The sequence below is a fragment of the Sycon ciliatum genome, chromosome 1 (assembly GCF_964019385.1).
Source record: "Sycon ciliatum chromosome 1, ocSycCili1.1, whole genome shotgun sequence".
In the NCBI taxonomy this organism is placed as follows: domain Eukaryota; kingdom Metazoa; phylum Porifera; class Calcarea; order Leucosolenida; family Sycettidae; genus Sycon; species Sycon ciliatum.
Window position 1 is genome coordinate 81,423,540 of NC_088643.1, and position 27,893 is coordinate 81,451,432.

Below are 27,893 nucleotides of genomic sequence, written 5' to 3' on the forward strand. Positions count from 1 at the left end.
CGTATGCACACACTACTAACGTTACATACATACCGTAGCACGGTACAGAAGCTGCCAGAACACGAACATCGACATTCTTGATCTTAGAATTTCAGCCTGGACGGTCTTGGGCTCCATGTTCCTTGGTGGGCGACTCTACTGTGCATGTAGCGGTCGACTTAAAGAGAGGGAAAAAACTCAACGTGAATTCGAAGTAGTCCATGGTGGAAACCAAGAGAATAATATTACGATTATGGGTAGACTCGGCTGTTTGTTAATCGTTGGAATAATTATGGGAGCTGAATAGATCTGTGGACAACTGATAAATACGGAGCAATAGGGATTCAAGGCTTCAAATAATATTCAAGATAAATAATCTATGTTCACAGCCTGTGAATGACAGTACGCTCTGGTTAGTGTGGATCTTGACACAAAGCTGGCTATTGGAGATAATAGCACAAACCTAACAATGTAGGGATTGTATGCACTGTTTTTACTGTGCTGGCACTGTTAGTACCAGCTGCGGTAAGTCAATTCCGCAATGGACCAATGGACACTTACAGCGCAACAACGGCCACTCGGCCTGCATGTCCTGAGCGCTCTCGCCACAGTAGCACAGGTTGATCAGAGGTTGTCAAGTTTGCCTCCGGCTCTGAAAGTAGGCACACGTCTGAATGACACTTACCACAACTGTAGTAGCATGGGAACACGCACGTACAAGTACAGGCTAACAGCAGTTCCTGATTACCTCAAGTAATCATTCCTCTGCAGGCTAAGTGAATGCTGAAGGTGGAAGGAGCGCTGAGCTGGCACCAGTAGTACTTGGTGTGACTGTGATGCAGTCAATCACAGCTGGCGTTAGCCTGGTGCTTGTCTGCACACTGACATGAGCAGCTGGACTCGAGACTGGCAGTGCTGCAGTCGTATCCAGAACGAATGCACTTGGAGGTGGCAGATAGAGTGAACTGGCAGGAATAGACCTTGCACCAGGGCAGGCTACATGGCTTGGTCTTGGGTCACGCAACGCATGCACAGTGTGCACACTCGAGGCGGCTGGGCCTGGCATATCTTTAGCAACGACGTTAGATGGCTGAGCTAGATCGTCATGACGTGCGAGTGGCCGAAGTAATAACAGCTCCTGCTCTATTGCAGGACTCGCCGCAGTGCTCAGCATAACAGAGTGACTCGTCACCCTGCTGGTGGTGGATTTGGTCTGTACAGACTCATCACCCTTCTCACTATTTGCAGCAGCGGAAACACCAGGCATTCTCGTACTGGCGAGCACAGCTTGGCGTGGCACTGTTCGCAGACCACTGCCTGAACTGCGCCTCTCAACCAACCTGGGCACGAAGACAAGCAAAGCAGACGCAGCGAGATTAAAATTTCCTGTAGTAATTGCTCAACAAGAGAAAGGAAGAGAAGGTTTCGAGCACGAATGGACCCACAAAATTATGGCCAGTTGACCCTAAATCTCCGGACAGCTAGCTGTTTCCACCTTGTTAGATCTCGTCAGCGGAGCTCAGAGTGACTGGCCGAACTGATTTCGAATGAAGTCTAATTGACAGCAAAGTACTTTTTGTAACTGGCTCAAAGAATCAAAGTCAGAGAGCTCTGACTGTAATAAACACAACGAGCTTTACGATACACCGCAAGCCATTACCCAGTTTACAGAAAGTGCAGCTCGATTGCTGCCATTTGGAGAAGGATAGGAGTGTGACTGCTACAGTTACATGTACCACTCTGTTGCCCGTTCCCATATTGGCACCAATATGTCAGCTACCCAGCGTTCTTCAGCTGTATATACAGTTTCGACACACAGTACACGCACCGTGCTGAGTTAAACAAGGGAAAGGTTTCGATATAAAGTACTGCACAGCAAGAAACTTTCACTGCGTGAAAACTGGGCGTTTTCAAGACTTACAATGGCCTGCGATGAATTTTTTTGCGTCTTTTCTATTGCCCACAATCGAAGCACAGAGCAGTCTGTGGTGATTTAAATTCACAAAATGTGTGATCTATAAAACTACAATAATAAATGTGTCATGGCCACGGAAACACAGAAATCCCTATATTGTAGTGAAAGTTTCCCACTTAACAGTACATGTAAGCACTACTTCATAAAATCATACAACACTTACTGCTTGAAGATTTCAACGGCTGATCGACCACTGGGCATGCTAGGATGTGTGGTGAGGCCTGGAGACACATAGCACACAGCATGTACAGTAAAACCTGTAACAAATGACCACCCCCTGGGGCCAGAGAAAGCGGTCTTTAGTGGCAGGTGGTTCTTAGTTAGAGATTTGCACCGCACAACCATATAATGAATGTCAGACCGTCCGTGCCTGGCACAGTAGTATGTAGTACCAGGCTGGTCGCTAGTCACGGTGGTCTTTAGTTACCCGTTTTACGTATACAATAAATGAGGAGGCCGAGGGTTTATGACCAATAAAAACTATTATAAAAACCGAGGTCCCCCGAGGTTTTTATAATTAGTTTTTATTGGTCATAAACCCAAGGCCGGAGCATTTATTGTATTTAGAATCAACCAGTAAAAACTCCTACTCAATCTCCAACAACAAAATTAGCGGACAGCTGTTATTTGTGTTGCTATGACAACCCGTGTGCTGGACGAGTATTTGTTGTCATTGGTTCAATTTCTTTTAGTCTTCATAGGCTATCAGATCATTTTCCTTATTCGGTCTATTTATAACCAGTATCTATAATGAGAGTGTGGTCTGTCTCCATGGTTACCGGTGTTCATTTCATAACTATAGCCACTGCTCCTTGTTAGACCTTATGTGGAAGGCCCATTCTTGCATATTCCAACAGCAGCCAAGGGAGCTAGCTCTCTTGGTTATGCGGATTGGGTCCGATCCTAAAAAGCTGTTTTTATGAACTGTTTTTATGAACTGTTTTTATGAACTGTTTTTATTGGATAGGATATGATTATGTTCAATAAACGAGGTTTGTGTCAATGGGAGATTGACTTGGAGTTTTTACGAGTTGATTCTAATGTACAATAATATCATACATATAATATGAACAAGCAAGGTGTTAAGTTGCCCTGGAATGTGTAAGCTATTCAAAGAGCCTGGCAGCGCTGGGGGAGTGTCAGGCGGGGGACAATGGTGACAATATAGAACACAGGAGTACAGTGGTGGCAAGCAAAATTCAACCTCATGAATAGAGCTGCCCCGGTTTGTGCAGTGAATGTGACACTGCACAGCCTTGCTACCAATGAAAGCCGCTTGGTGCAGTGAATGTGACACTGCACAGCCTTGCTACCAATGAAAGCCGGTTTGTGCAGTGAATGTGACACTGCACAGCCTTGCTACCAATGAAAGCCGGTTTGTGCAGTGAATGTGACACTGCACAGCCTTGCTACCAATGAAAGCCGGTTGGTGCAGTGAATGTGACACTGCTTTATTCATGAGGTCAGCTTTCACTTACCAGCACTGAAGTATGAAACATTAGAGTCCGCCGACAACAATCCCAATTTCACCAGAGATGAAAAAAAACTTCGTGGCCACTGGAATGATGCGAGCCCACACACATCACATGCCACACAACACCATGCCATGTATATTACATACCGGCAACCACAGCGTGAGGCTGGGCAGTGTGTTGATCTATTGCCTTGCGTTCATCCTGGTCCAAGTGAAGAGCTCGGCAAACGTCAATGTTCGCCAAGTGCCTGTGCGGAGGAGGAGAAGGTGCGGTGTTAAATCGCACTCGGTGTGGCCTAACCAGCGGATTGCGATTTAAGCCTCTGGCGACTGATGGAGGCTGTGATGTGTTGCAGCGTTCTTGAATACGTCGCCTGGTCCACTGACGCCAGTGCAGTGCGCAGCGCCACACACACTTCAGCGTCAGCACGGCCGTCTAGCACAACCAGAGTAGTTAGACAGATGCATACAATCATTCAGAGGATGCAGACAAACACACAAGCAGCCCCCCTCCCCTCCCCTACACACACACACACACACACACACACACACACACACACACACACACACACACACACACACACACACACACACACACACACACACACATACACACACACACACACTTCAACACACATACACATACACACACACACACACCCACTTCAACACATACTGTATAAGCAGAAATATTTGTCTGGAATTTAATTTCGTCGTTTTCGTCCAACGAGCTTTTGGACTAAATTAATGTAGGACGAATATCGATTTGTCCAGCGTTTCTATACACTCTTATGATCTATGGACGAAATTTTCATCCGGACGAACTCCTTTTCTTTGGAGTTGGACGAAATTATTGACCGACGAAATATTCTGCCTCTACAGTATACACATACACATACACACACACACACACACACACACACATATACACACACACACATACACACACACACACACACACACACACACACACACACACACACACACACACACACACACACATACACACACACCAGCTACATAAGGGTTTACCGCACAATGTCCTAGGCAAGGCAATTGGCAACGTACGAATTACTGCTCATATGGTGTCCAACCAGATACTCAGTACACGTACCGTATTTCCCCGATTATTAGTCGCACTCAATTGTAAGTCGCATCCCCATTTTCAGGTTTGAGCCATAATGTTTTGATAATATTCACTTCAGTAGTAAGTCGTGCTCGATTGTAAGTCGCACCCCCTTTTTTACCCTTGAATTTTAGTGTAAAAAGGTGCGACTTGTATTCGGGGAAATACGGTACTCGTAGAAGCAAAAACACAGTACTTGAACCTAGATGATATGCAATTGGGGGAGGGGGGACTGGTGGGGTTGCCAGGAATGCCAACACCGTAGTGGACACGCTTGCCTTACCTTTGAGTGTTTTGCAGTTACATGCTCCTGGCGTCGTCTTGCCAGATCATCACCGACCTATAGGAGAAGATACAAGGAGTGTATACCCGGGCTTGTAAACATAGCAAGCAAAACATCAATTAGAACACTGATCGTGACCTAGCCACTTGACCTTCGCTCTCACTACAGCTCCCCCCCCCCCCCCCCCCACACACACACACAACGGACACAGCACTAGTCTAAACAGGTAGAAACAGCACCCCGTCACATGTACCCAGCGGTACATCGAAGTTCAGCAGCTGATCAAACTGATCGCCAACGAGCACTCACAGCAACCCACTGCACAAGGCCAACGGTGAGCAAGTGGTTCTGGTGTTGGACCAGCGCTTGCTGATAGCGCCGTCGTCGCTCACGCCGGTGCAACACATAGCCACGCCAGGCATGCAGAACCTGTACAAGGGTCAGGTCAGAAAATACAATCATACTGGTACATCTCCAGTACACCGGATACCGTACTCACACCAAACACAAGCGTGTACATGTACACATAACCTGCAGCATGCACTTCATACTGTATGCTTCTGTAGCAGAATGCTACCGGGCCTGAAAGTGATAACACAACTAGGTATTGATTTCACGTAAGATTAGTACGTTTGAATGCACTCTTCAGTGGCCTTTTTGTGGTGAACGTACGACCAGCCGCTCACGTCTGGAGTGATTTTTATCCGTCACCCTACAGTAAAGAAAACTGCTTCAAAAGTTCAAACGAGTATGAATCCATGCATCCGCCTTGCCATGGCAGTGCTGTATTTGTAGCACATTCGAACCCAAGTGAAAAAAACTCTGCTATTACTGTACCAGCATATCACACACCAGACACACCAGGAATCCACAGGGTTCATCAATTTGTTTAAGCCACAGTTGGAAGCTGAATCGTTTCAAATGAAAGACACGGACAGATTTATACACACAGCGCTTCCACTTACTTTAAGCCGCAAACAACAGCTCCAAAAGAAAAGCGCTTGCACTGTTTTCTGTCTCTCCAGATCATGTACAACGACCTGTAGCAACAAAGAGGGAACAGATGGTAGCACGGCAGCGATTACATAATTATAATGAAATTAGCCTCCAGGAAATCACGTCTAATCATGAACAGCAATTTCTCAAGAATTCCGGACCCACAGCAGGTTTAGAGAAACAACCCCACCGACAGAGAGTACCTGATGTCTCCAGCTGTTAAAAGACCGTTGTTGTAGTGTGCTGGCGTAGTGCAGTAGAGCCTGCTGATAGCTCAGCTACAGCACACACACGCGCGCGCACACACACACACACGCGCGCACACACACATGTACACACGGACACATACAGTAAGCCTCGTGAATAACAGCATTGCATGAGTATAACGCAGCTCGCAAATAACGACAGTACAGGTCTACCCTCAATAGTAGATAACCCCGGGGGTTTCGAACATGTTGTCTTATAACGAGTATCATCTACTAGTTTGAAGTTTTGAAATGGTCCACAAGAATTTGAATCGGCCAATGGAGGTCCACCACCCAGGCTCTCTTATGACCATCAGCACCGATCATTCGTGTACCATTTGAGCCAGTACTGTACATGTGGGGGGAGTGAGCTGATGGGGTCTTCACTTACTCCACCTCCCCCAAACTATACATGGCATGTGTTGCAATGCTCATTACCGCATTGTTGCATTGCACAGTGGGGTGCTGATGACTAGGGTTGTGGGTGATATTCATTCGGTGAGTCTTTGTTGAAGGGATTGTGCTCAACCCAGATACAATACTAGTATTTGAGACCTTTTCATGGGATTCTAGCTACCACCAGCAACACCTCCGCCGTCGTAGCGGCCGCCACCACCACCACCACCACCACCACCACAAGCACCGCCCTTGCGCACCGCCACTCCACAGATTCCACAGCCAAACTCAACGACTGAACACGCATACCTTTCTGCTGAGCTGCTCCTTAGTGAACAGTCTCCATGCTGATAGAGACTTCCTCAGCAGTACATGGCAGTACATGTCTTTGGCGAGGCGATGCTTCCAGCGTTCCCGTTGCCTGTATCGCACCAACACATGCCATGCTCGCAAGACCCGCGTCTGGCAGCCTGAAACGAAGAGCAGAACAGAGAGAAGTGCCCTCAATACGGCAATAGTGATCATACAGACAACAAGCTTAGCTAGCAAATACTGAGTATGTTCATACTGAAAGGCTGGAGTAAAAATACAGTAATGGGTTTTTCATTTGACCCGACGAGACCACACGACGCTTGCAGACGACAACGAATTAAAAAAACAAAACACTGCTCCATGTTTTAACCTCAAAGCAAGTGAGGAACAGTAATGGCTAAGGTATGTAGTAGTGTCAGGTGTGGCGTACAGCAGGAGATGTAGTGCATCAGATGTAGATGTAGATGCAGATGCAGATGTAGATGCAGATGTAGTGCATCAGGCTATGACTTTGCACCAACGTCACAGAGATACCAAGCAACAAACAACACACACGAGCAATACTCCAGGCCTGCTAGGCTGCTAGCCTCCTACCTTTCTTCAAGAGCTCAGCGGCTTCTTCTGCTCGGTGATGGGCAACTAGACGTGCGTTGGTAGCCAGCTGTGTTTCATTCCGCCAATGTACAAACACCTAAAGACAAGCAACAAACTGGCAATGTGAGAACACCTATTGACCATGACAAACACAGCCTCAAAGAAGTTGAGCAAAGGTGACGGACATTTGTTGCTGAAAGTTGAAACAAGCCCAAGGTGTTGTTCGAAAGTAGTGTGGCATAAAATAAGTGACCGAAATTGGCAACTGCCTCGAAACCGCGGAGCTGATCAGCTGTCCGAGTGCTGCTGTCACTGTTGCCAAACAAATCTGTCTACCTCAAAAGTATGAAAGTAGGAGTGGAGAAGAATGGCAACGAAAACCTAAACACACACACACACACACACACACACACAGAGCACAAACCTTTGCTATAAGCTGCGAGGTGTGATGATTGTCACCAATGTTCAGCATTCGATGGCAGTTGTGTTTGTGACGAGACCAGTAATGCCAGAGCTGCACAATGTTCCTGAAGGGCAGCGTACATAACCACACATGCCCGCAAGCATGCACACACATATGCATGTATGTGCACGCGCGCACACCCCACCCACACCCACACACCCACACACAGACATGCACACGTGCACACCCACACACAGACATGCACACGTGCACACCCCACCCACCCACAGACATGCACACGTGCACACCCACCCACACACCCACACACAGACATGCACACGTGCACACCCCACCCACACCCACACACCGACATGCACACGTGCACACCCCACCCACACACCCCACCCACCCACACACACACACCCACACACAGACATGCACACGTGCACACTCACATACACATGGACATGCATACACAGAGTTTAGCACATCTCGCAACGGGAGTTGGTCTTCCTCGAAAGTATGTGGTGTGACAATACTTAGGCCATCATTTTTTATATCTATGTTTCGCGTCGTCCGCACGCATATGTTTTGCCTTTTTTTCGGAAAAAAGTAAAAAAATCGAACATGCACAGTGAGTGTACGATTGTGCGAATCATCAGTGTCGACTGGTTGCATACGGCCAAGCTGGGATTCAGAAATGGCCTCGAGGCCAGCGTTGGTAAATCATTTGTTCGGCATCTGCGAGCAGTATTCTATGAGCTTACACCAGACCGCATCGATCGCCTCAAGCTGAGAGGATGCGTCGTTCCGGACCTCTTTGCACCGCTGCTGAAGTCTGAGTACAATAATCCAGCGAAACATGGGCACCAACGGTTGCCTCCTCTGTCCAAAGTGAATATTTACTCACACTGATAACCCAGATGTTGTGCTTGGATGTAGGATTTTTCTTTCGAATGTACACCATGCCTTTTTTATTATTTTGCAATTTTTTATTTTTTTCCACCTCTCGCATATGATTCTGGAAGTTGAACTGACGCGAAACATAGATATAAAAAATGATGGCCTTACTAACGACACGAAACATCCATGTGCAGTATACAGTGTTCTAGCCAGGTCAATAGTAGGGGGGCGGGCATGGGAAAAAGTTACCCCATGACCCATTTTTTTCCATTGTCCAAAATTGTCTTGCCATGCTAAATGTAACATACGGGGTGAACCCCCGACTTCACCCCTCACAAATGTGCCTTTATGCACCCTCTAGTAGTGACTGTCGACTGTATTTTCGTTGAATGGCGTGAAAAAACACAAAAATCGGAAAATGAGTAGGGGGCGGCACTTTTTCACAGGGGGCGCGCAAACGGAGTAGGGGGGGGGGGGGGGGGGCACTGCGCCCCCCTACCCCCCTTTGGCTAGAACCCTGGTATATTTGGTGCAAAAAGACAAATTACCAGAGACGAGTGATTTTGTTGAATGCGTACAGTGGAGATATTTGTGCACCTTACCGTAACAGCTTCTGGCTTCTCTCCTGTCGGTACGCTAGAGCAAGTTGATTTGCAGCATCCCGCGCCTGGAACAATGTCTGTACAAGTGACAAGTACAAAAACAAAGTAAATTATCGTGTCCGTTCCCGAAGGGAACTCACGGCGGCCGCCAACACCCGGTGAACCCTAGCGGCAGATGCAGCGCCTAACGGCGGGGGTGAGTGGACAAGTCTCATAACCACTGACAAGGAGAAGTGCCAAATAGAAAGCCAAAAGTCACAAGTAGCATTGAGTTCTTTTAGGAAAGGTGAAAATGTGGAGTTTCGGAGGTGAAGGAGCAGTAGACAGTTGGCCGGAATTTGGAAATTAACAATTGCAGTCCAGGCCCGTCTATGCCACATTGTTTGGCATGACCCAGCTCCGCTGTACACAATCTTCTGGCAGGTATAAATACAGTATCGTACCTGCGAAGGAAGATTTGACATGACATGCCCGATGAGTGCAGCGTAATGGTACTGCAAGTCTACAAATTTTCGGCCCATTCAAATTTCGGCCTCCCAGGGCTAAAAACACATTTCAGCCTCATTACATTTTCGGCCTGTACTGCTGCTGCCTGTATACACTGTTACACTGAACCTTGCAAAACAATTTTTCGGCAGTAACATATCTTCGGCCAAATGTGACTAGGCCGAAAACAGTCAAAAATAAATACCGGTATGTGCCGAATATGTGTTGACTTACAGTAATCCAGGGTATGCGCAACTACACAGACATCATCGCAAAAGCTAGCAGAGCTATAATTATGTACATGAAGTGGCTCAAGATGACCACCCACCACCAGCACCAGCTGGAACGCAGCCATCAGCAGTGCATACCTTCCACGCCTCAAAAGCTTTCCTCTGCTTCCTCAGTGACCAGCACTGAAAGGCATGCTGACGCCGGTTGTACGAACCTCGCTTTGTGGCAATAAACTGAAGCATCACAGATCAAACAGAAACAGATGCAAACATATTTTAGGAATTTACAGCATATCCGGTCATGTTGCTCTCTACGAAGATACATTGCATCATCTGGCGACTGATTTTAATCAGTGATGCAAGAAATGGTGTTTTATTCGAACGAAGTCCCTCGAATATTACTTTGGCGAGCGAACGACTATTCCATGTTCTTCTGAAGTGGCTCAGTCACTTCACTCAATCAGACCCAACAGTCATGCTGTCTACAGATTACGTTGATAGTCAAATATCCACTGGTGAAAGAGCAAATTTGACCAAAGAACAAGCTTCACAGTTCTCAGAACATAATTTCTTCCCTATCATGTCCAATGCTACAGAGATCATGGTCGGAACTGCATAAAACAGCAACGCAGCACACATTTTTCGAGTATTAATAGAGTATGGGAATGTGATTGCCTGCATTGGAATATTCTTCTTGTGTCGGTATTCTAAAATATTCCTTTCTATCACTGATTTTGATTTCAGAACTAGTCGTTTTGGATCACAGCCTCCCCCGACCGAAGTAAGTGAGTATATGTATTTGTATCATTGCCTGTGCCATGGTCTTCTTGATCTAGATACTAGAACAGGATCAAGTCACACATACCTGTCTCCAAAGCTGGAATGGGCGGGAGAGGGTAGACCTTCGGTGGTGCATGTCGGCCTTCTGGGTACATTCTTGGCTAGAGAGAGAGAGAGAGAGAGAGAGAGAGAGAGAGAGAGAGAGAGAGAGAGAGAGAGAGAGAGAGAGAGAGAGAGAGAGAGAGAGAAAGCAGCCATTGAATACTACATGGCTGCAGTGCATGATCGGAATTCCCTGTCACTGATAGTGCTCGAGCAAAGGCTCCAGAGTATCTCAGTGCGGCAACCCTTCGTTTAGCAGTGATGCAAAGAACGTGAATACCAGATTTGCGCACGCATGTTCAAACCTCTACGACTGTCATTGCTCAGCTGACTATTTCCAGCCCTAGTAGGCACGCCAGGACTCTACATAGGATGTCAGTTGGAATGCAAGCACCATTGACCCAGCTGTCGGTTGCGTAACTTATGAACTTTTCAGTTGATTGCCTGTGCTAGCGACAGTTCCTGCACATGTATGTGCTCTGCTTGGCGAGGAGATATGAATCTATTCAATAAACAGTTGGCTGCATTCTTTTCAGGGGTGTGTTGAACACATTCTTTTCAGGGGTGTGTTGAACACATTCGAACATTAGACTATCAGTTTGCATCACTGGTTCTCAGCACACAGTACTACCTAATTGAACACGAATCATTCGACATGGGCCGCTTCAACAAGGCTCACCGCCATGCAAGCCTCTTACATGTGATTACGCTCAGCCAGAGCGTGTCTCCATGTGCTCAGCACCCACATACACAGTCGCTGCTCATCTTCATCAACTGCACGCTCCTACGGAACAAGAGAAGCAAAGGCAAAAGGGAGAGTATGAAGTCATGAAAGAAAGAAAAACAATGCTAGCAAAACTAACATTAGATTCGCAGTTGAAAGGTGAAATGCTAAATAATAAACATGTCCCTCAAGAACGCCAAGGAAGAATCTTCTATCCTCAATAGCGGTAGTGAGATGCCAAGAGTGGTTTGGGTAAAGTAGCCAACTTACATGAAGAACAAGAAGCTGCCGAGCCTTGCAATAGCGATCTCGCCATACACCAAAGTACTTGACACACAGAACAGATGAATGGTGCTCAGCAGCCTGGTGAGAAAAATACGTAAGAGTGATACACTGATACACTTGTAGCTAGGGAAATGTAGACGGGCAAATGAATGGACGGATGACAGTTGGAGAGTGAGAGAGAGAGAGAGAGAGAGCGAGAGCAAGCGCGAGAGAGAGAGAGAGAGAGAGAGAGAGAGAGAGAGAGAGAGAGAGAGAGAGAGGGAGCGAGAGAGAGAGAGAGAGAGAGAGAGAGCGAGAGAGAGAGAGCGAGAGAGAGGGAGAGAGGGCAAGCAAGCAAGCAAGTGCACGCGCGCGCGCGCACGCGAGAGAGAGAGAGACAGAGACAGAGAGAGTGAGAGAGAACACATGAGTAGCTCACGTGCCTGTAAAATACAAAGAGCTTCTTGATGGAGCTGTAGAACTACCCGGTGCTGGTCATTGTGATGATAATCCCCAAACTGTCTTCGTCTAGTTACGATAGGAATATGCATGGCGTTGCAGTCAAGAGTCCGTTCGTCGGTCTTCTTGTTCGCTGCTTTGAACAAGCTACAGCTTTTGCTATGTCTTAACTCTAGTTTAGTTCATCATTATCAGAACGTAAAGCACAATAAATACTCGTGCTCTGTGTATCTGCATCCCATGCACAGAACAAACGCCACTCCGTTGCAGTAGGTCTCAAATCCCTATGCACCAGCCCAGTGTACCCAGTGTAGGGCAGACACCCACACACTACTAGGATATTTCCAACACCGACGTTCCAAGCACTTGCGCAAACACACACCGCAACACTACAGGGCTGCAGCAATGCTGCAAGTTCTAGTCCAGAGTGGGTACTGGCACGGTCTGCAGTGCTACCAAGTGCCCTCTACCCCCATGCGTACTGCCCAGTGCCATTTTGAAAATTTTCAGAGAGAGTTTTGCGTACTCGTTTTTTCAGGTCAACATTCTGACTGATTCTGAGTGTAATTTGGAAGAGAAAAAACCCCCGATACTGAACAACTTTTTACAACCCTTCTTGCTCTACGTTATTCCTGACGGTAGCGACCACGACTCTTTGAAGCTAGGGCAGCTTTTTCGGCTTTTTCTTCAATCCAGGAGGATCAGCTTCTCGCCTAGGTTCCTTGTCAGAATCCATGCTTACTGTAAACCGCCCAATATTCGCGTCACTAAATTTTCGCGCTTTCTTAGAACCAGCGAGTTTGCGACGGCAAAAGTTCGTGAAGCACGGGGGTCACGTACATACACACACTGTTGAAATTAGATTTTACGATGGTTAATATTCTGACATTGAACACGAAGCAAAATGCTCGATCGAAAATGACGACCTGCAAGCTCTTAAGGCCGATTCATACTTCATGTCACGACGGGAAACGTGTCACGTCGCAAAAAAGTTGATCTGAGCTCAACTATTTCGCGTACGGGAAACCCATCGCGCGACGGGTTTCCCATACGCGAGATGGAAGTATGAATCAGGCTTAACGCTCTACATATACATTATAATACAAGCTCTGAAAAGGGCGGCAGTCAGGGCAGTTTGTGCAGTAGGGTGACCCATTCAGGACTGCACACACCCGTTACGGCGGCAGGTTGGTACCGTAGTACACAGTACAGCGCGCAAGCGCTTGCATTGCAGGCTGCATGCACCCTGCAGTCCGATTTTGGATTGATCGATCGTGGACACGTGGATGGGCGCCGGGCGTTCTTTCTGCACCATTTTTCACTGCTTTCGAAGACACGGTATTTTTTTCGCTCTTGCGGGATAATTCTGCTGAGCATGCAAGATGATGGTTGTCTTGCTGTGGCTCCCCCTACAGCAATCACTGTCAATGTTCCGGTCATATTTGTTGTTCTAGTCTGTGAGATAAGAACTCAAGAACAGCAAAACTGCACTGCTCACTTGATGGTCTGTGTGTTGGCATTCAGACACCTGCTCAGCTCTTGACACCCACAGGTAGAAGAAGCAAGCAAGGAGGTTTTCCCTAACAAGCCGAGACAAAGAGAGAACAGAGAGCACATGGCAACGATGAATGACTATTTTGGCACAAGGCAGCTGCGTCCCCAGGCGTTTTCAATGAAGAACGTGAATATTTTCTCCCTTCTATTTGAGGGAAGTTAAAGCTGATCCATGTTCTCCACTATGTTCAGAACTGTCATCGCGGGGTGACTCCACCCAGCTTCGCTGCGTGGAAATTTATCCGCTGTATCCCCCCCCCCCCCCCTCCCTCCCTCTCTCTCTCTCCCTCCCTCCCTCCCTCCCTCTCTCTCTCTCTCTCTCTCTCTCTCTCTCTCTCTCTCTCTCTCTCTCTCTCTCTCTCTCTCTCTCTCTCTCTCTCTCTCTCTCTCTCTCTCGTTCCCCTACTAGTACTCGGGTTTATTTACAGAGACTACCGATAAACATGCCTTCAGACTGGCGGTATACTCAATACGCCAATGATTAGAAGACCAGACAGAACACACCCACACCCACATGTTGGAAATAAAACACTCGAATATCTGACATTGTAACCCCGACAACACAACTAGAGCAATCACAAATTCGAATATTGACTTACCGGCGAAAGTCTTCAGCCTGGAGTAATCTGTGTGCCTGCTGCTTCTGGATATGCACATAGATTTGAAACTGGTGAAAATACCTGTGCAATTCAGTGTACAAAGATACAGAAAACTGGTCATTACTGGGTATCAACAGGACAACTACTTTTGTAGCAAATTTGATGTTCATGGATATGGATGTACATACATTCACACATTTCTACACACGCGCGCGTGCGCACACACACACACACGCGCGTGCGCACACACACACAGACACACACGCACACACACACCACACACACACACACTCACACACTGATACACGCACGCACGCAAACAGACACAGGCACACAGACACACACACACACGTCAAGCAGTGCAGTGCAGTGTGTGGCTTACTTTGGCAGTACTCTCTTGGCAAAGTGGCTGTCGGCAGTGGCATACGCAGCCTTCACACACATGACAAGTAAGCAAGGTGAAGACAGTGATGACAAGCATGGTGTGTAGCAGCAGGCTAGTGATTACGACGGGACATGACGTGAAAGCATAGGTGTGAATGGTACATGATGCATGCATGCATGCATGCTCTTGCCACTCGAAAACAGTCAACAACTTCCAAAATGTTTCTAAAGGCATTTGACACATGCATTGCATCCATGAACACCTGAAGTGCATGTGAAAGCAGCGGCTGCAAGAGAAGCACTTGGCGATCTTTTGCAATGTCTAGTGCTTGCGACGAAAACTGGAGCAGGACATTCTACACCGCCTCCATTTACCTTACGCCGGCGCCGGTACACTGCATAGTCTGATAGCTGGCGGAAACAACGCCGCAGCATGACCTTGCTGCATATCGACGGGCACAACGGACACACAAGTAACACACAGGAGTTAACAATCATTTTAGAAGAGTGTACACTGCATTCAAGGACTGGACAACCTGATTCTAGACTATGCTGTGCATGCTTGTGTAGGCATATGCAAGTGCAGGGATGAATTTATCCTGTATCGCATCGCAGTTTGCTACGCAAAATCGATCTACTGCTACTCAAAAATCACAGTGACACGCAGAAAGCTGCGATACATACATGTACAGGCGATCCATGCTTTTCGTAGCTTACGCCACAAATTAGATTTTGCATAGCAAAAACTGCTATGCAAAAACGTGACAGTAAATTCATCCCTGAAGTGTGTACGTGAACCTCCACATAACAGACATCAAGATGGCACTTCTTTTCTACAATCACCATGATCAATGGCAACGTGTTTCAGAAGCCACGATGCCGCAGTGTGACACAACATCTGTCAATGACATCGGACGCGTAGTTGGTCTGTCCGGCGTACCGAAGACAGTTTTGGTGCAACAGCGTGTCTGGTACATGTACTACAGTATACTGTACCAACATGTCAACCGTCGCACAGAGTAAAGTGGCTCCATGACATTCAACATTCACAATCACCAATCTTTGGCCCAGGGAGTAGTAAAACTCCTGGGTAATTTTTACATGCACTGTACGGTTTGAGCAGTTGATTTCGAATGGCGGCTATGGAAATAATCGTTTTGAGGACACGTCCTCCAAAGTGCGTGAAAACCATGGTGCTGTCTTGAGCCCATTGGAAAATATGTTGCGACCATGAGAATGTAGAAAGTAAGATACTGAATAGGAGTCAACACTAAACAGAGACATCACACATGACATGTGTTGTGAATGGCTACATACGCGTGCGACTAGGTCCAGCGCGAGCCTTTCACTCGACGTGTTGCAGTCCAATCGGTATCTGTTGCAGTGGAACAAGTGCTGTCAGCCACCTGCTAGCCCTTACCTGCGATGAGTGCGTGCTCGATGTGTAGCCGCTACCAGACGTGTCTCCTCCTCTGACTCACATCGACACAACCACTTCAGCCAAAATCGGTGTAACATCTGAAAGGGAAATGTAGAAAAGAGCGAAGGAAAATTCAACATTGTAGGAGAAGTTCCACGTAGTGCTCATGTTAGTGCAATCGCCAGCTATTTGGTACAAGTGCAGAAAGCACCTACAAGTAAGACGAAGGCAATAACATAGCACGTCAGTCTATCATTCACCTGCCTCGACATGACAACCACTAGCACTCTCTATGTGTCTATGATATTCAATCAGGGGATAGACACCGCCATACGCATACAAGGCAGCAAAGGAACATGCAACCCTATGGTGTAGTCACTGCAGACTCAGTACAACAGAGGATGACATCACAACACAAGACGTGTTCCCCGTATCTCGTCTGTGTAGAAGCTGCTGAGCTGCCAATACATCCACACAAAACGTGTACGTGTAGATTTGCAACCACCCCCACACCCTACACCTCACTCCCATCCACACCCACACCTGCACACACTTAAGATCATCATGAACAAACCTGTCTGTTGGAAAAAGCAGTGGCCTTGTCAATCGCTGCTCTCTGCGCCTCTTGTCTGCGATAGTAGTATACCCAATGATTAAGAGCAGTCCTCTGGAGCAGACAGCAGAAACACAACATACTGTACTGTACTCTGTTTGGATGCTGCATTCATATCACAGTCATAAGCATGGCCTTTCCTGATGAATGCAACGAATACATGCACACCAAAGGGCTCAGTACTGGTTCGTTCTAGGTGCCTGAACTCACATTCGTCGCACCTATTAGGCCACACGTTTTTATTTCTATGTTTCTCTACACCTAAAAATCTAAAAACATATGTGAGAGGTGGAAAAAAATAAAAAATGACCGAAAAATAAATATTAGACCTTTGTTCACACTAAAATCCACCAATACACCATGCAAAATATCATCCACAGTTAGCAACTAGTATGTGGTAGGAGCTTCTGTCGCAATCTGTGCATGTGCAGCTAGATTGCGCACAAAAATGCCGACCTCGCATCATGTGTCGCGCAGGCCAGGCCACATTTAATGTACATGTGCTTGAGTGTACTGGTCCCCACATGCACAGTCAGTGCAGTACAGTTTTTTCTTTTTTTCTTCCAGACTCCTGAATCGTATGCGCGCGGGTGACGAGAAACATAGAAATAAAAACGTGTGGCCTTAACAGGCAAACAAACGTTTTACGGCACGCAGGGTTGCACCGAAAATCCCATATCCTTTCCAAACCTTTTTCAAACATACTTCAAAACCTCAGACAGAGTATGAACAGCATTTCTTCAGGTTTAGCCCGGTTTATACTTCATAGTACGGGAAAGAACGTAGTGATTAAGCGTGCGGAGGACCCTTGGCAGAAAATCCACAATCATTCTTCTATAACTACCACCACCACCACCAACATCCTGATGAAGCCCCAAGGTGAACAATCAAAAACCAGAATATTTCTACCCATGCTTTCTGCAAGCGCCCTTTTTCTGTTGTGGAAAGCATGCCCCTCGTCCCCCCCCCCCCCCCTTCCCCTTCCATACTCCAAGACAGCCTTCGATTCTCTCCTAATGTCATTTATTTTAAAAAATTGCCAGCCAGGAGTCCTACAGCTAGCCTCAGACGCCACCCTACGGCATGCTGCTTGCAACGTAAAGTCAGATTCGACACCCAAGCGGCCACGCAAACCAGTACCAACATACCTTCAGCGTCACCAGGAAGACATCGGTGGCACGGTCAACCAGCTGCCGCTTGTGCTCCCTGTAAGCCACAGCTAGATAACCAGTCAAGGACGTTCATGCACAGTTGGTCAAGTACAATGCAAACAACTACTCCAACGTAGAAGAAGACACCTATAGTAGAGTTGAGTAAGTGGTGTGTAGTTCTTCTTGCATTGCCTCTATTGGGGTGATGACCACACAGTGCAGTGTAGGTGTGCCCTGTGTTCGCACAGTCAATACTACGTTCATATGAACTACAACTTGTGCGCCAAGCCAAGCCCAAAGCCCAAGAAATGCTCAGTACGGATACCATACTGCCATTGAAGAAACCACCGACGCTTGATGGCTCGCTCTCCCAGCGCGCAAATTTGCTCTTCGTGCTCCGCCACCACCTGTCTCTGACGCCACGCAAGGAACCAGGTATTCAATGCTCGGCTCACAACCTGATTTCTCCACACTGTCATTGCAAACACTGGCCAGCATACACAAAAAAAGGAATACAGAACAATGCACTAAATATCCGACATCAAGACAGGAATTAAAAGAAATCGTATTACAACTAGTAAAACTGAAATACATACAGAGAAACCTGTCTAAGCCAACCGCTCAAGCGACCTTATGCTTCCTTTGATCCAAATATGGCCTCCGTGAACAAGTGGTCTCCTTATCCAGGGACATTTGACTGGAAATAGCACCTGTGGTCCTAGTTGTAGTGGTCCTCCAGGCCAGGGTGTCACCGTATCAGAGTGGTATCAGAAGTGGTTGCCTTGACAGGTTTTATAGCAGTATGAACAGCGCACTCAAGACACACTAAAACCGCAACGGTATTGGCTTGCAGGGTTTGTTCCAGAACAAACGTTTTTTAGTGACATTCATCAGCGGAATAATTGTCATTACATTCATTCTCCAACAACACAGACTACACTGCATCATAAAGTGCGAATCTAATACTAAAAGTGACGTTTCTAGCAGCGGGCGAGAATAGCGCATAGTGGTGAAACAGTGACGTACATATACTTCGTAGACATATTAAAGCGTGGAATTATTATGGACCTGGGATGTGCGACTGAATACTACGAAGTAGTATGAGGTGATTCGCGATTTTTGGACATGTCGCAATTTTTAGACAAATCAGTTAAATATGGAAGTAGAGTCCTCCCGAGTTGTTGTCCTTTCCTTGGTGGACAAGCTTTTGACAAGAGTGTCTTTGTGTGGTCCTCAAGTTTCTTCGTACCTATTTTTTTAGGCAAAAGCCGTTTCTTTCTGGGCGTTTTCTTTACTATTCTTCGGTAATGTAATGGGTAGAGAAGAAGTAATTTCGAAAATTTCGATTAAACGAGAGAGCTTGGAAGCTCAGGGCCCTACGCTATGCTTTTTTGCCTTGATGACCTAGGCAAAAAAAAGCATAGGGATGTTATATATTTTTCATTTCTCCTATTTTTTTTCAAGGCATAACCTGGGATTCGAACCCGCACTATCGCCTTGCATGCATCCCCCGATACACTTCGCATACATACAGTGATACTAATTCTTCCAAGTTGCTTCACGTTATGATCTTGCATTTGAAAGCCCTATTTGAATATCGTGGCCAGCTGTTTGTGGCCAGCCGTCTTTGATAGTACGGTACGGGACAGATACGATCGAGGGTAATACGACACCGTCTACCACCTTGATGACCTAGGCAAAAAAAGCATAGGGGTGTTATAAATTTTTCAATTCTCCTTTTTTTAAGGCATAACCTGGGATTCGAATCCGCACTATCGCCCTACATGCATTCCCCAATACATTTGTACACTTCGCATTCATACTCATTCACTTTGCTTCACGTTTTATGATCTTGCATTTGAAAGCCCTATTTGAATATTGTGGCCAGCTGTTTGTGGCCAGCTGTGTTTGATGGTACGGTACGGGACAGATACGGGATAGCGCCAGGCGTGACACAAACAAACAAACAAATACCAAATTAAAGCTGTGTGGACCCTGGCTAGCGCCAGACGTTACTGAAGTAACGTCTTCTGCATAGCTACGGGAATAATAAATGATGGAGGATTCTGTTGACTCTACGTCGCATGACGGAGAGAATGTCGATATGGGCGACGTTGTATCCCTTCCATCAACCCCAAGAACTACGTCTTCCACCTCGAATCTGCCTGGAAGAGTCTCCTCGCCTTCTCAGCCTGTGCGTTTGTCGAGGGGTTCTGGTCAGGAGAAATCTATTTTAGCAGTGCGAGCATTCACTCACCTGGCACCTGTAAACTCTTTCTAACCAAGAAGGACACAGCGGCTAGTTACGGCGTTAGCCCTCTACTCTTTGCGAAATATGAGAAGGAGATGCGCCAGACTGGAGTGCTCTCCTCTGTTCTTGATGAGACGATTCCTGCTCCTGATCTCCCTGATGGACTCTTCCCACTTAATTCAACTGAGAAAAGTGTGGAGGAAATGGAGTAAATCAAAGTGCTGCTGGAGTCCCGCTGCTCCAGACTTGGTGACAGCTCCAGGTATGGCAAGCATGGCACTATTGGCATGTTTCGAGAGGGAGTAAAATGGGCAGTCAGTCAGATGTTCAAGAAGCAATTGCCACGGGACGGACGACGTGCTTCGAAACTGCTGACAGCTATTGGTGTTGATGTAGGCAAATCCACTCTCCATAGCAAGCTCGTGAGTATGAGCAGCAAGTTGGCAATGACCTTGCCAGTACTGTTCTGTCCCCAGTTCGATGTGGTACCACTTCACTAATTCCGTACCGCTATGAATTGAAGCTTGCTGAGTATGTGCAGGCACTGCGTAGCCTCAAGTTGAAAGCCGGCAAAAGTCTTCTGATTGGATCAGCAAATTTCCTGATCAGTGACACCGAAATTGCCGAGAGGTTTGCCCACCAAGAGGTCAGGTACGGATGTTACTGCTCTTTCCGTAAGAGGTGGGGTATTAAGGTGCGTAACCAAACCCGCCTCGAGATGGATCGAGCACGTTGGTCAACAGCAACGGATTTCAAGGAATGGTATGACGTAGTCATGGAAGGGATGATTGCATGTGGTATTGCAGTCAAAAAATTGACCTTTTTTTTGCTAAGATTGTGCCAATGTGGTGTTTATGTGAATATGACGTCCATGAAAACCCTTGAGTGACCCTTTAACCCTTTATCTTCTGTGTGTACATGAATCGACCGAATTTGGTCGATGGACATGCATGCACTAAAACATTTGTAACTCGATCAATTCTTGACAGAATCTCAAAACCTAAATATGTATGAAGAAGCCGAAGAGCCCAGCTGTTCGTTGCAACAATCGGCGAAGAGCTGCGATGCCGTATTCCAAAGATATCGCGCTCGACATTTCAGCCACGGCAAAAGTCGATTTTTTTCTGAGTGACTGGCCTTGAGCTGGGGATTTTCCCTCTCCTGACATGCTGAGTCACCTGTGCATGTGCGCGTGGGCAGCATAAAAAGAAACCCAGGACAACAAATTTGAAATGTTTACGATGAAGGAGTGAGAAATGGCTGAAGAGGAGAGAATTTTCTCGGATCCCCAGCGATGGGGAGTATTTGAAGCACCCTGCCGTTGGATATGTGATCTCAGTAGTGTCCAGTTTGAGCTCATTGTACGCAGCTCGTGGAGAGCTTTCCAGAATGCCCAAGAGTGTGAAAATCGGTTAATTATAACCAAAGATATTCTCAGAATGAGGTGAGAAATATCGCATTTGGAACTGCCTGGGAATTATGGTCAGAAGGTAAAGGGTTAAATTGTGTCTAAAAGCCTTGATGAGCTTGGTACGGATGGCCTGTCATTAGAACTCATATCAGCTGGTCTCATAGGCATAGCCTTACCCCATTTTCATGTCCTGTGCAAGTTTTACTTGTCCACACCATTGCAGACTGCTGCTAGATGCTATTTAATTTAGTTGTCCAATAATGGCACGCATTGAAAAGCAGTAGAAAAAGACACTTCGATCAGGTCAAGTTGTGGCCGCACACTTCAACTCTAGGCCTTCAGGTGTGTGTGGTGATGGTAAAGCATAAGTGTGCCAATAGAAGGGCAAGAAAAAAAATTAATTTATTTTGCAAACCAACATATTATTATTACTAATGGGGTGCTATTTAATTTGAGTGTCCAAAAATAGCAAATGACCTCATAGGGTAGAAATAAAAGGGGACACAAAGAAATAAATGAATACAGCGGGTGCATTAGCTGAAGGCAAAATCTTACTCAAAGAGGGCGAGTATTGTAACTTTTCTTGCTGTATGCATACAAATCAGGGTTTGGTGGGTGACAGTCAATTTTTTCTTCAGACTTTTCCCGTTTGTGTCTTTCCCTCAAATCTGTGAACAAATCAGGGTTGTGTACACTATTTCCACGCTTATGATTGTATGCATAAACTTTCACCACTCCATGCTTTCACCACTCCATGCTTTCACCACTCCATGCAGGTATTCACAGCTGTGCTCATCAACAAATCAAAAGCAACAGCAGCTGCTCAGCTTACCTTTCTCCTCTTGCCGCTGGCGACGATGCAAGACATACTGCTGCCATGCAGACAAGGTAGCAGCGACTAGCACCGTGACATGATGGTTGCTAACCACCAGTGCCTTCCCTCGGCACTTCTGCAGAGCATCGTGAGTATGCAGCCATCGTGTCCAGCCCTGCAATACACACAAATAAGAAAGCCTGAGTACTGTTCTGCACGGTCCAAGCAGTCTATATCTGAACAACAACAAAACTACAAGACACAGTAAAAAAAAAGAAAAAGTACCAAGTAATAAGGTGCACAGTCACAGCATGATCAGGTGACGCAGGCCTTGCATGCAACAACAGAGTTTTGCGACTACAATTATAATTCCTGTTGCCCAAGTCTGACAGCAAGTGCTTTACGATCAGGCTTAGTGACAGATTGTAAATTTGACTCTTTTATCTCTTGAAAGGAGCGGCGGCGTAATAGGTTGTAACCGATCTCCGCTGTACAATGCCAGTACAGTACTAACATTCCTCTACATGCACTTGCAACAGTAAAGTCCGGGTGTCTCCAGGTGACTAGTGACACATGTAATAAAGATTCATGGACAGGGGGAGACCATGCTTACCCGTCGCTTCAGAACCATTCCGTGGTGAATACCAGCTTGATCTTGAACGTGTTTGTGAGAGAGACGCCGCTGATACGCCGTACGCCAAGCGAGAAAGGAACGAGACAGGCTGGCTCTGTCAGCTTGGGCAGTGCAAAACTGGTGAATGGACTTCTTTGTGTTTCGAATAGCTGCAAATTGCCTCCAACCTTTCCAACACATCTTCATCAAACTAGCATTGGCTGCACAACAGTCAAACAAAACAAACAAGGATGGAATGGCAAGTTAATACAAACGTAGTTGCTGAAGCCCCTACGTACCGACAAGAACTGGGTACAAAGTTACAAACTACAAACAATCTAGAGATCCGTGCCAAGGTATCAGAAGCATCATTAAAAATTGATCCGTACCGTGTTCTGTGGCTAGTTCCAGTCGGGATTGTTCCGCTCGCTGTAAGGCAACATACTCTCTCCATGCAAGCCACACAGACCGCCAGAGACGATACCTACGATAGCAGCAAACACGAACAAAACAAGAGCATGCGCCGTACAGCGAAGCACAGCATGTAGCTATGTTGGATCTCAAGTTCTCAGTACACCTAGGGCAAGATGCATACAGTCAACTTCGCTGATAACGACACTCGGCGGGGCATCAAAAAGGTGTCCTTATTCGCGAAGTGTCGTTATACCCGAAGTCTCATTTATGTATTACAGTGGGATGGGACTTTGCTCTGGGCATGGAAATTCTGTCGTTATTCGCGAATTGTCGTTATATCCGCAGTCGTTATTAGCGAAGTTGACTGTAAGTCACAACTAGGGAGCTAGGGGCTAATGGCCACGTCTCAAATGGCATTGCTACCCTTCACACATTTTTAAATGTTCAACATTACAACCCATGGCAATCATGGGAAGCAAGGATTCCCACAGTGGGCACCAGTGAAATAGCAGTTGAAAAGTAGCCCCTACAGTGCGTATGAGTGGGTAGTCCCATGGCATTAGACATATCCGTACCTTCGAGAGTGGGTAGTCCCATGGCATTAGACATATCCGTACCTTCGAACTACAGGTCAAGCACGGAAAATTTAGTCATTTACAACTACCGTAAATGAACCTACCAAATGCAAACTGGTTGGCAGCAAGGCACACAGTACCGAGGTAGTGTCAGACACACTACCGGCAGTAAATGCATCAACTCTACCAACTGAGTTTACACACAGGACTCTACTCAACCAGCTGAGCTTACACACATAACATAACTCTACCCTACCAGGCGAGTTCAAGCACAGGACTCTACGCTAGCCGCATGTGCAAATACTATACCTGTTGTGGCATTCGGCGCGCACGATCAATCGCCACTCTCTGCGACTCTCCCACCACACATCCTTCCGGTGTTCAATGCTACGTTTCAACAGTTGTCGACGATAGAAATACCTGCACAACGTACCACCAAAAGAAAAGGCACAGTGAGTGAAAAGGCAGAAAGGCCCCAAGCAAAGCAGACCAACACATTACTAATCTGAGCCACTGACTATATAATCACTTGCACACACCCATTGTAATCTAACCTTGCATGAGCCGGTGACACACGCCCGAAGACACGTTTCAGCCACCTCTGCCCATACTTCCTCCATAGCTGATCTTGTCGGGAGTTTCTGGCAGTGCAACATAACAACAAAGAAAGCAAATCCAGTTCAGTAAACACAGATGGAGGAACACAGCTCACATATGCCACTGTACTAAAGTAACATCATTTTTACATGTGTCACACCTGACGTGGACAAAATGAGTGTTCCCTGACAGCAACACCAACGATGGTCGAGGTAAATGGAGAAGTGAAGTAGACTTGTACAAGTAGCATCATTAGGCTTTACCGTATTGATGTGCCTGTGGGTTCACGAGTGGCCGATACCGATGGTCCTAACCGAACTGGTCTAAACATAATTTTGGGAAGACACAGAAAAAAGGGCCATGAGTGGATGTTTCATGAACCAGAATGCACATATACAGCAGTGCAGAGAAAACAGTATGTCCAGCGCCAGCAGCAAAACACAATCAAATGTATTTTATCCAGATGTCAAGTACAATTGTAACTTGTAAGCAAGGGTGACAATCCTTGAGAACACGCTTTACCTAGAGCCATGCAAGGGCATTTCCATGGAGATTTAATTAACCAATCAGGAGAGAGTCCTCTGCTAGTAATTCGCAGTTCTTACATGATATTTCACTTGTCCTCTAAACAGGAGTAAGTATTGATGCATTACATCAAATTAGGATAACAATAGATCCAGTTTCTACTTCGAAGTACGGGCAACTAACAGTGGTGAATAACAATAGAGAGGTTCCGGGGTACGATTTTCCGTGCCAAAATCCGTATGGGCGCTACGGATTTTTTCCAGGCGTGCTCCATACGATTTTTCGGCACGGAGAATCCGTGTGGACTGGCTTTCATACGAACCATGTTTCGTATGGAGATTTTGCGTCATCGGGTGCAGAAAGATTTTTCGCGTACAAATTTGGTACGACAAACATCGATTTTCCGCGGGAAGTTTTGATTTCGGTACAAATTTTCAAAATAAAAAGGCATAGCGCGGGAATGTGACGTGTTTGCGATCGTAACCTAGGCAATGACGGCAAACACATAAGTTTCGTATCCCGGAACTTTTCACTGCTCGAAAACGACGTATAAAATATCCGTAGCGCCTCCACGGATTTTGGCACGAAAAATCGTACTCCGGAACCTCCCTATTGATAAATATTGAGCAATATTCACCCCTGGTGTAGATGGACAAAGCATGTGGGTGAGTATTAATTTCGGTCCATGATCACATGCCCACGGCATCATACACAAACAAGAATACTAGCGTAAAAGTGGGCAAGTGGAAGTTCACCACCATACATACCGTGGAATTCGTGAGCTTTGCCCTTGCTTGATGCTATTCGTACCGGACACTGTACCGCAATGAGACAAGAGACAGTACACAGAAAACTGTAAGGTCTTGCAGAGAAACTCCCGTACCCGGACCTCTCATGTACTTACATAGCATATGGATAAGGAAAAAACAGTGTAGCCCGCAATACATGCTGTAATACATATCGACCGGGCATTGTTTGGATCTCGGATGCACAAAGTCCCATCCTGATCGGACTGGCAGATCTCGGAAGTACCTACAGGTCTGGATAAGATTTGGTGTCAAGTAAACAGTTCTGAGGATTGGTTAAGCCACAGGAACTGTGTTGATCTGCTAACTTAGGAAAAGATTTGGGTCAATCATGGAAGGTAGGCAACACCATCAAGCTCTTCGTGGACAGCATAAGATTCACAATCAAAACTCGCCAGCAACGGAGCGGCGACCAAGGAACATTGCACTTTGGCCATGTCTTTGCAGAAAGTTATGCATTTCGGGCTGAATTGATGGATGGTGCCTCCATGACACTGATGAGATTACCGGGCACATGCCCTCCTCACATTGTGAATAACAGCGGCATTTGCAATATTCTTGCAGCAGGATGCCTGCACCACAAAACTGCCACCGGTGTTCGTTCCTGCAGACATTTGCTAGTCTGTACTGGTCAGTACTCACTTCAAGAATGGTACGGGGTATTGGTGAAGATCTCCCCGTCTCATGTGCATGTACATGTGCTCTAGGCGGTACTACACAATGAAATCTCATATGAAATCTTAGTATTAATATTAGAATAAAAAGCTGCAGACAATGTCAATAAACATGCTGGAAATTGAAAGTTATATCTTGGCTTGTGATGGGAAGTTTCGCTTGCTAAAAATGCATGTATCTGGCATTTGACAGCAAAAATGCATGTAGAGCCGCACCCCCCCCCCCCCCCCCCCTCACCACAATCCTGGATACGTCACTGGCTCTCTTAAGTCTTATTAATTTTCAAGTACATGTACTGCAGGAACTCACCTAGCCTACGGCGTTCATCTTTGATACTCAGTCAATCAACGATTCCATGAATACAGTCATGTGTGTGGCGTCATGGATATCAGCGCTTACCTTGTTCAACAGAAGATAACAAGGTTTGTTCTTGAAGCTTTCTAGCGGCAGCAGCTCGAAGGGACACTTGTTTGTTGAGGTCCCTAAGAATGCTGGTTTTAGACCGTTGCTTTGGTTTTGCCTTGGCCTCCATCTCGATGTCGAGCAGGCAAAAAATAACTGACGCTCAACACACTTCTTTGGTCTGCCATCCACAGCATGTTATGACGCGATCCCCTCCTGTATGAAAGTTCCTTGCAAGCAGTAGGCAGACTAAAAGGCAAGGGTGCTCCTGCAGCTGCTGTGATTATCAAAGGAACAGAAAGTAAACTGCAACGTATGTCTTTACACAATAATTTTGAGTTCGGTTTTGAATTTGAAGTCACATGTTGCATTGCATTGATTGGTTTCGCGGGGAAAACGAAAAAATAGAAGATCACGTCGTTTTCAGCATGCGTGCGAATTCAAGTCGGTGAGGCGGTACACGGTGGGTAGTAGATCTCTTGGCTCTATCATTATCAATGTCTATGCACAGATATGCAGGCCAATTTTTACGACTCCTATCCCTGATTATGATCTGAGCCGATATTATCGCGATCGCGATCTACAACGATCTGCGCTGCACATGTATATCATGCATAATTATAATATGCACAGATCATGAAAACAGAAAAATGAAAAACATCAGTGGCACAAAACAACACCAAGGCTTGTCGATGTCGATATCGCGCGATGATCGCCTGTCGATTTTCGTTGGCTTGGGTGAAGAAACTGGACTAC

General features: G+C 46.4%; 1 protein-coding gene across 1 annotated transcript; it reads right to left on the reverse strand.

Moving 5' to 3' along the window:
• LOC135805824 (protein SFI1 homolog) lies at positions 1–27,739 on the reverse strand. The gene is made up of 31 exons (XM_065319935.1): positions 27,135–27,739; positions 26,022–26,070; positions 24,993–25,052; positions 24,687–24,773; positions 24,442–24,552; positions 23,533–23,627; positions 23,144–23,364; positions 22,549–22,705; positions 18,380–18,541; positions 18,052–18,122; positions 16,865–16,957; positions 16,291–16,388; positions 15,246–15,312; positions 14,869–14,918; positions 14,487–14,567; positions 13,832–13,913; positions 11,881–11,973; positions 11,585–11,670; positions 10,870–10,945; positions 10,143–10,238; positions 9,289–9,365; positions 7,805–7,907; positions 7,381–7,477; positions 6,784–6,944; positions 6,037–6,111; positions 5,803–5,877; positions 5,147–5,266; positions 4,838–4,894; positions 3,576–3,864; positions 2,118–2,175; positions 1–1,319 (listed from the first exon to the last, which is right to left on the reverse strand). The coding sequence occupies exons 1-31, from the start codon at positions 27,265–27,267 to the stop codon at positions 752–754; spliced, it is 3,648 nt and encodes a 1,215-aa protein (XP_065176007.1). The 5' UTR covers positions 27,268–27,739; the 3' UTR covers positions 1–751.
• Positions 27,740–27,893: the final 154 nt, after the last annotated feature.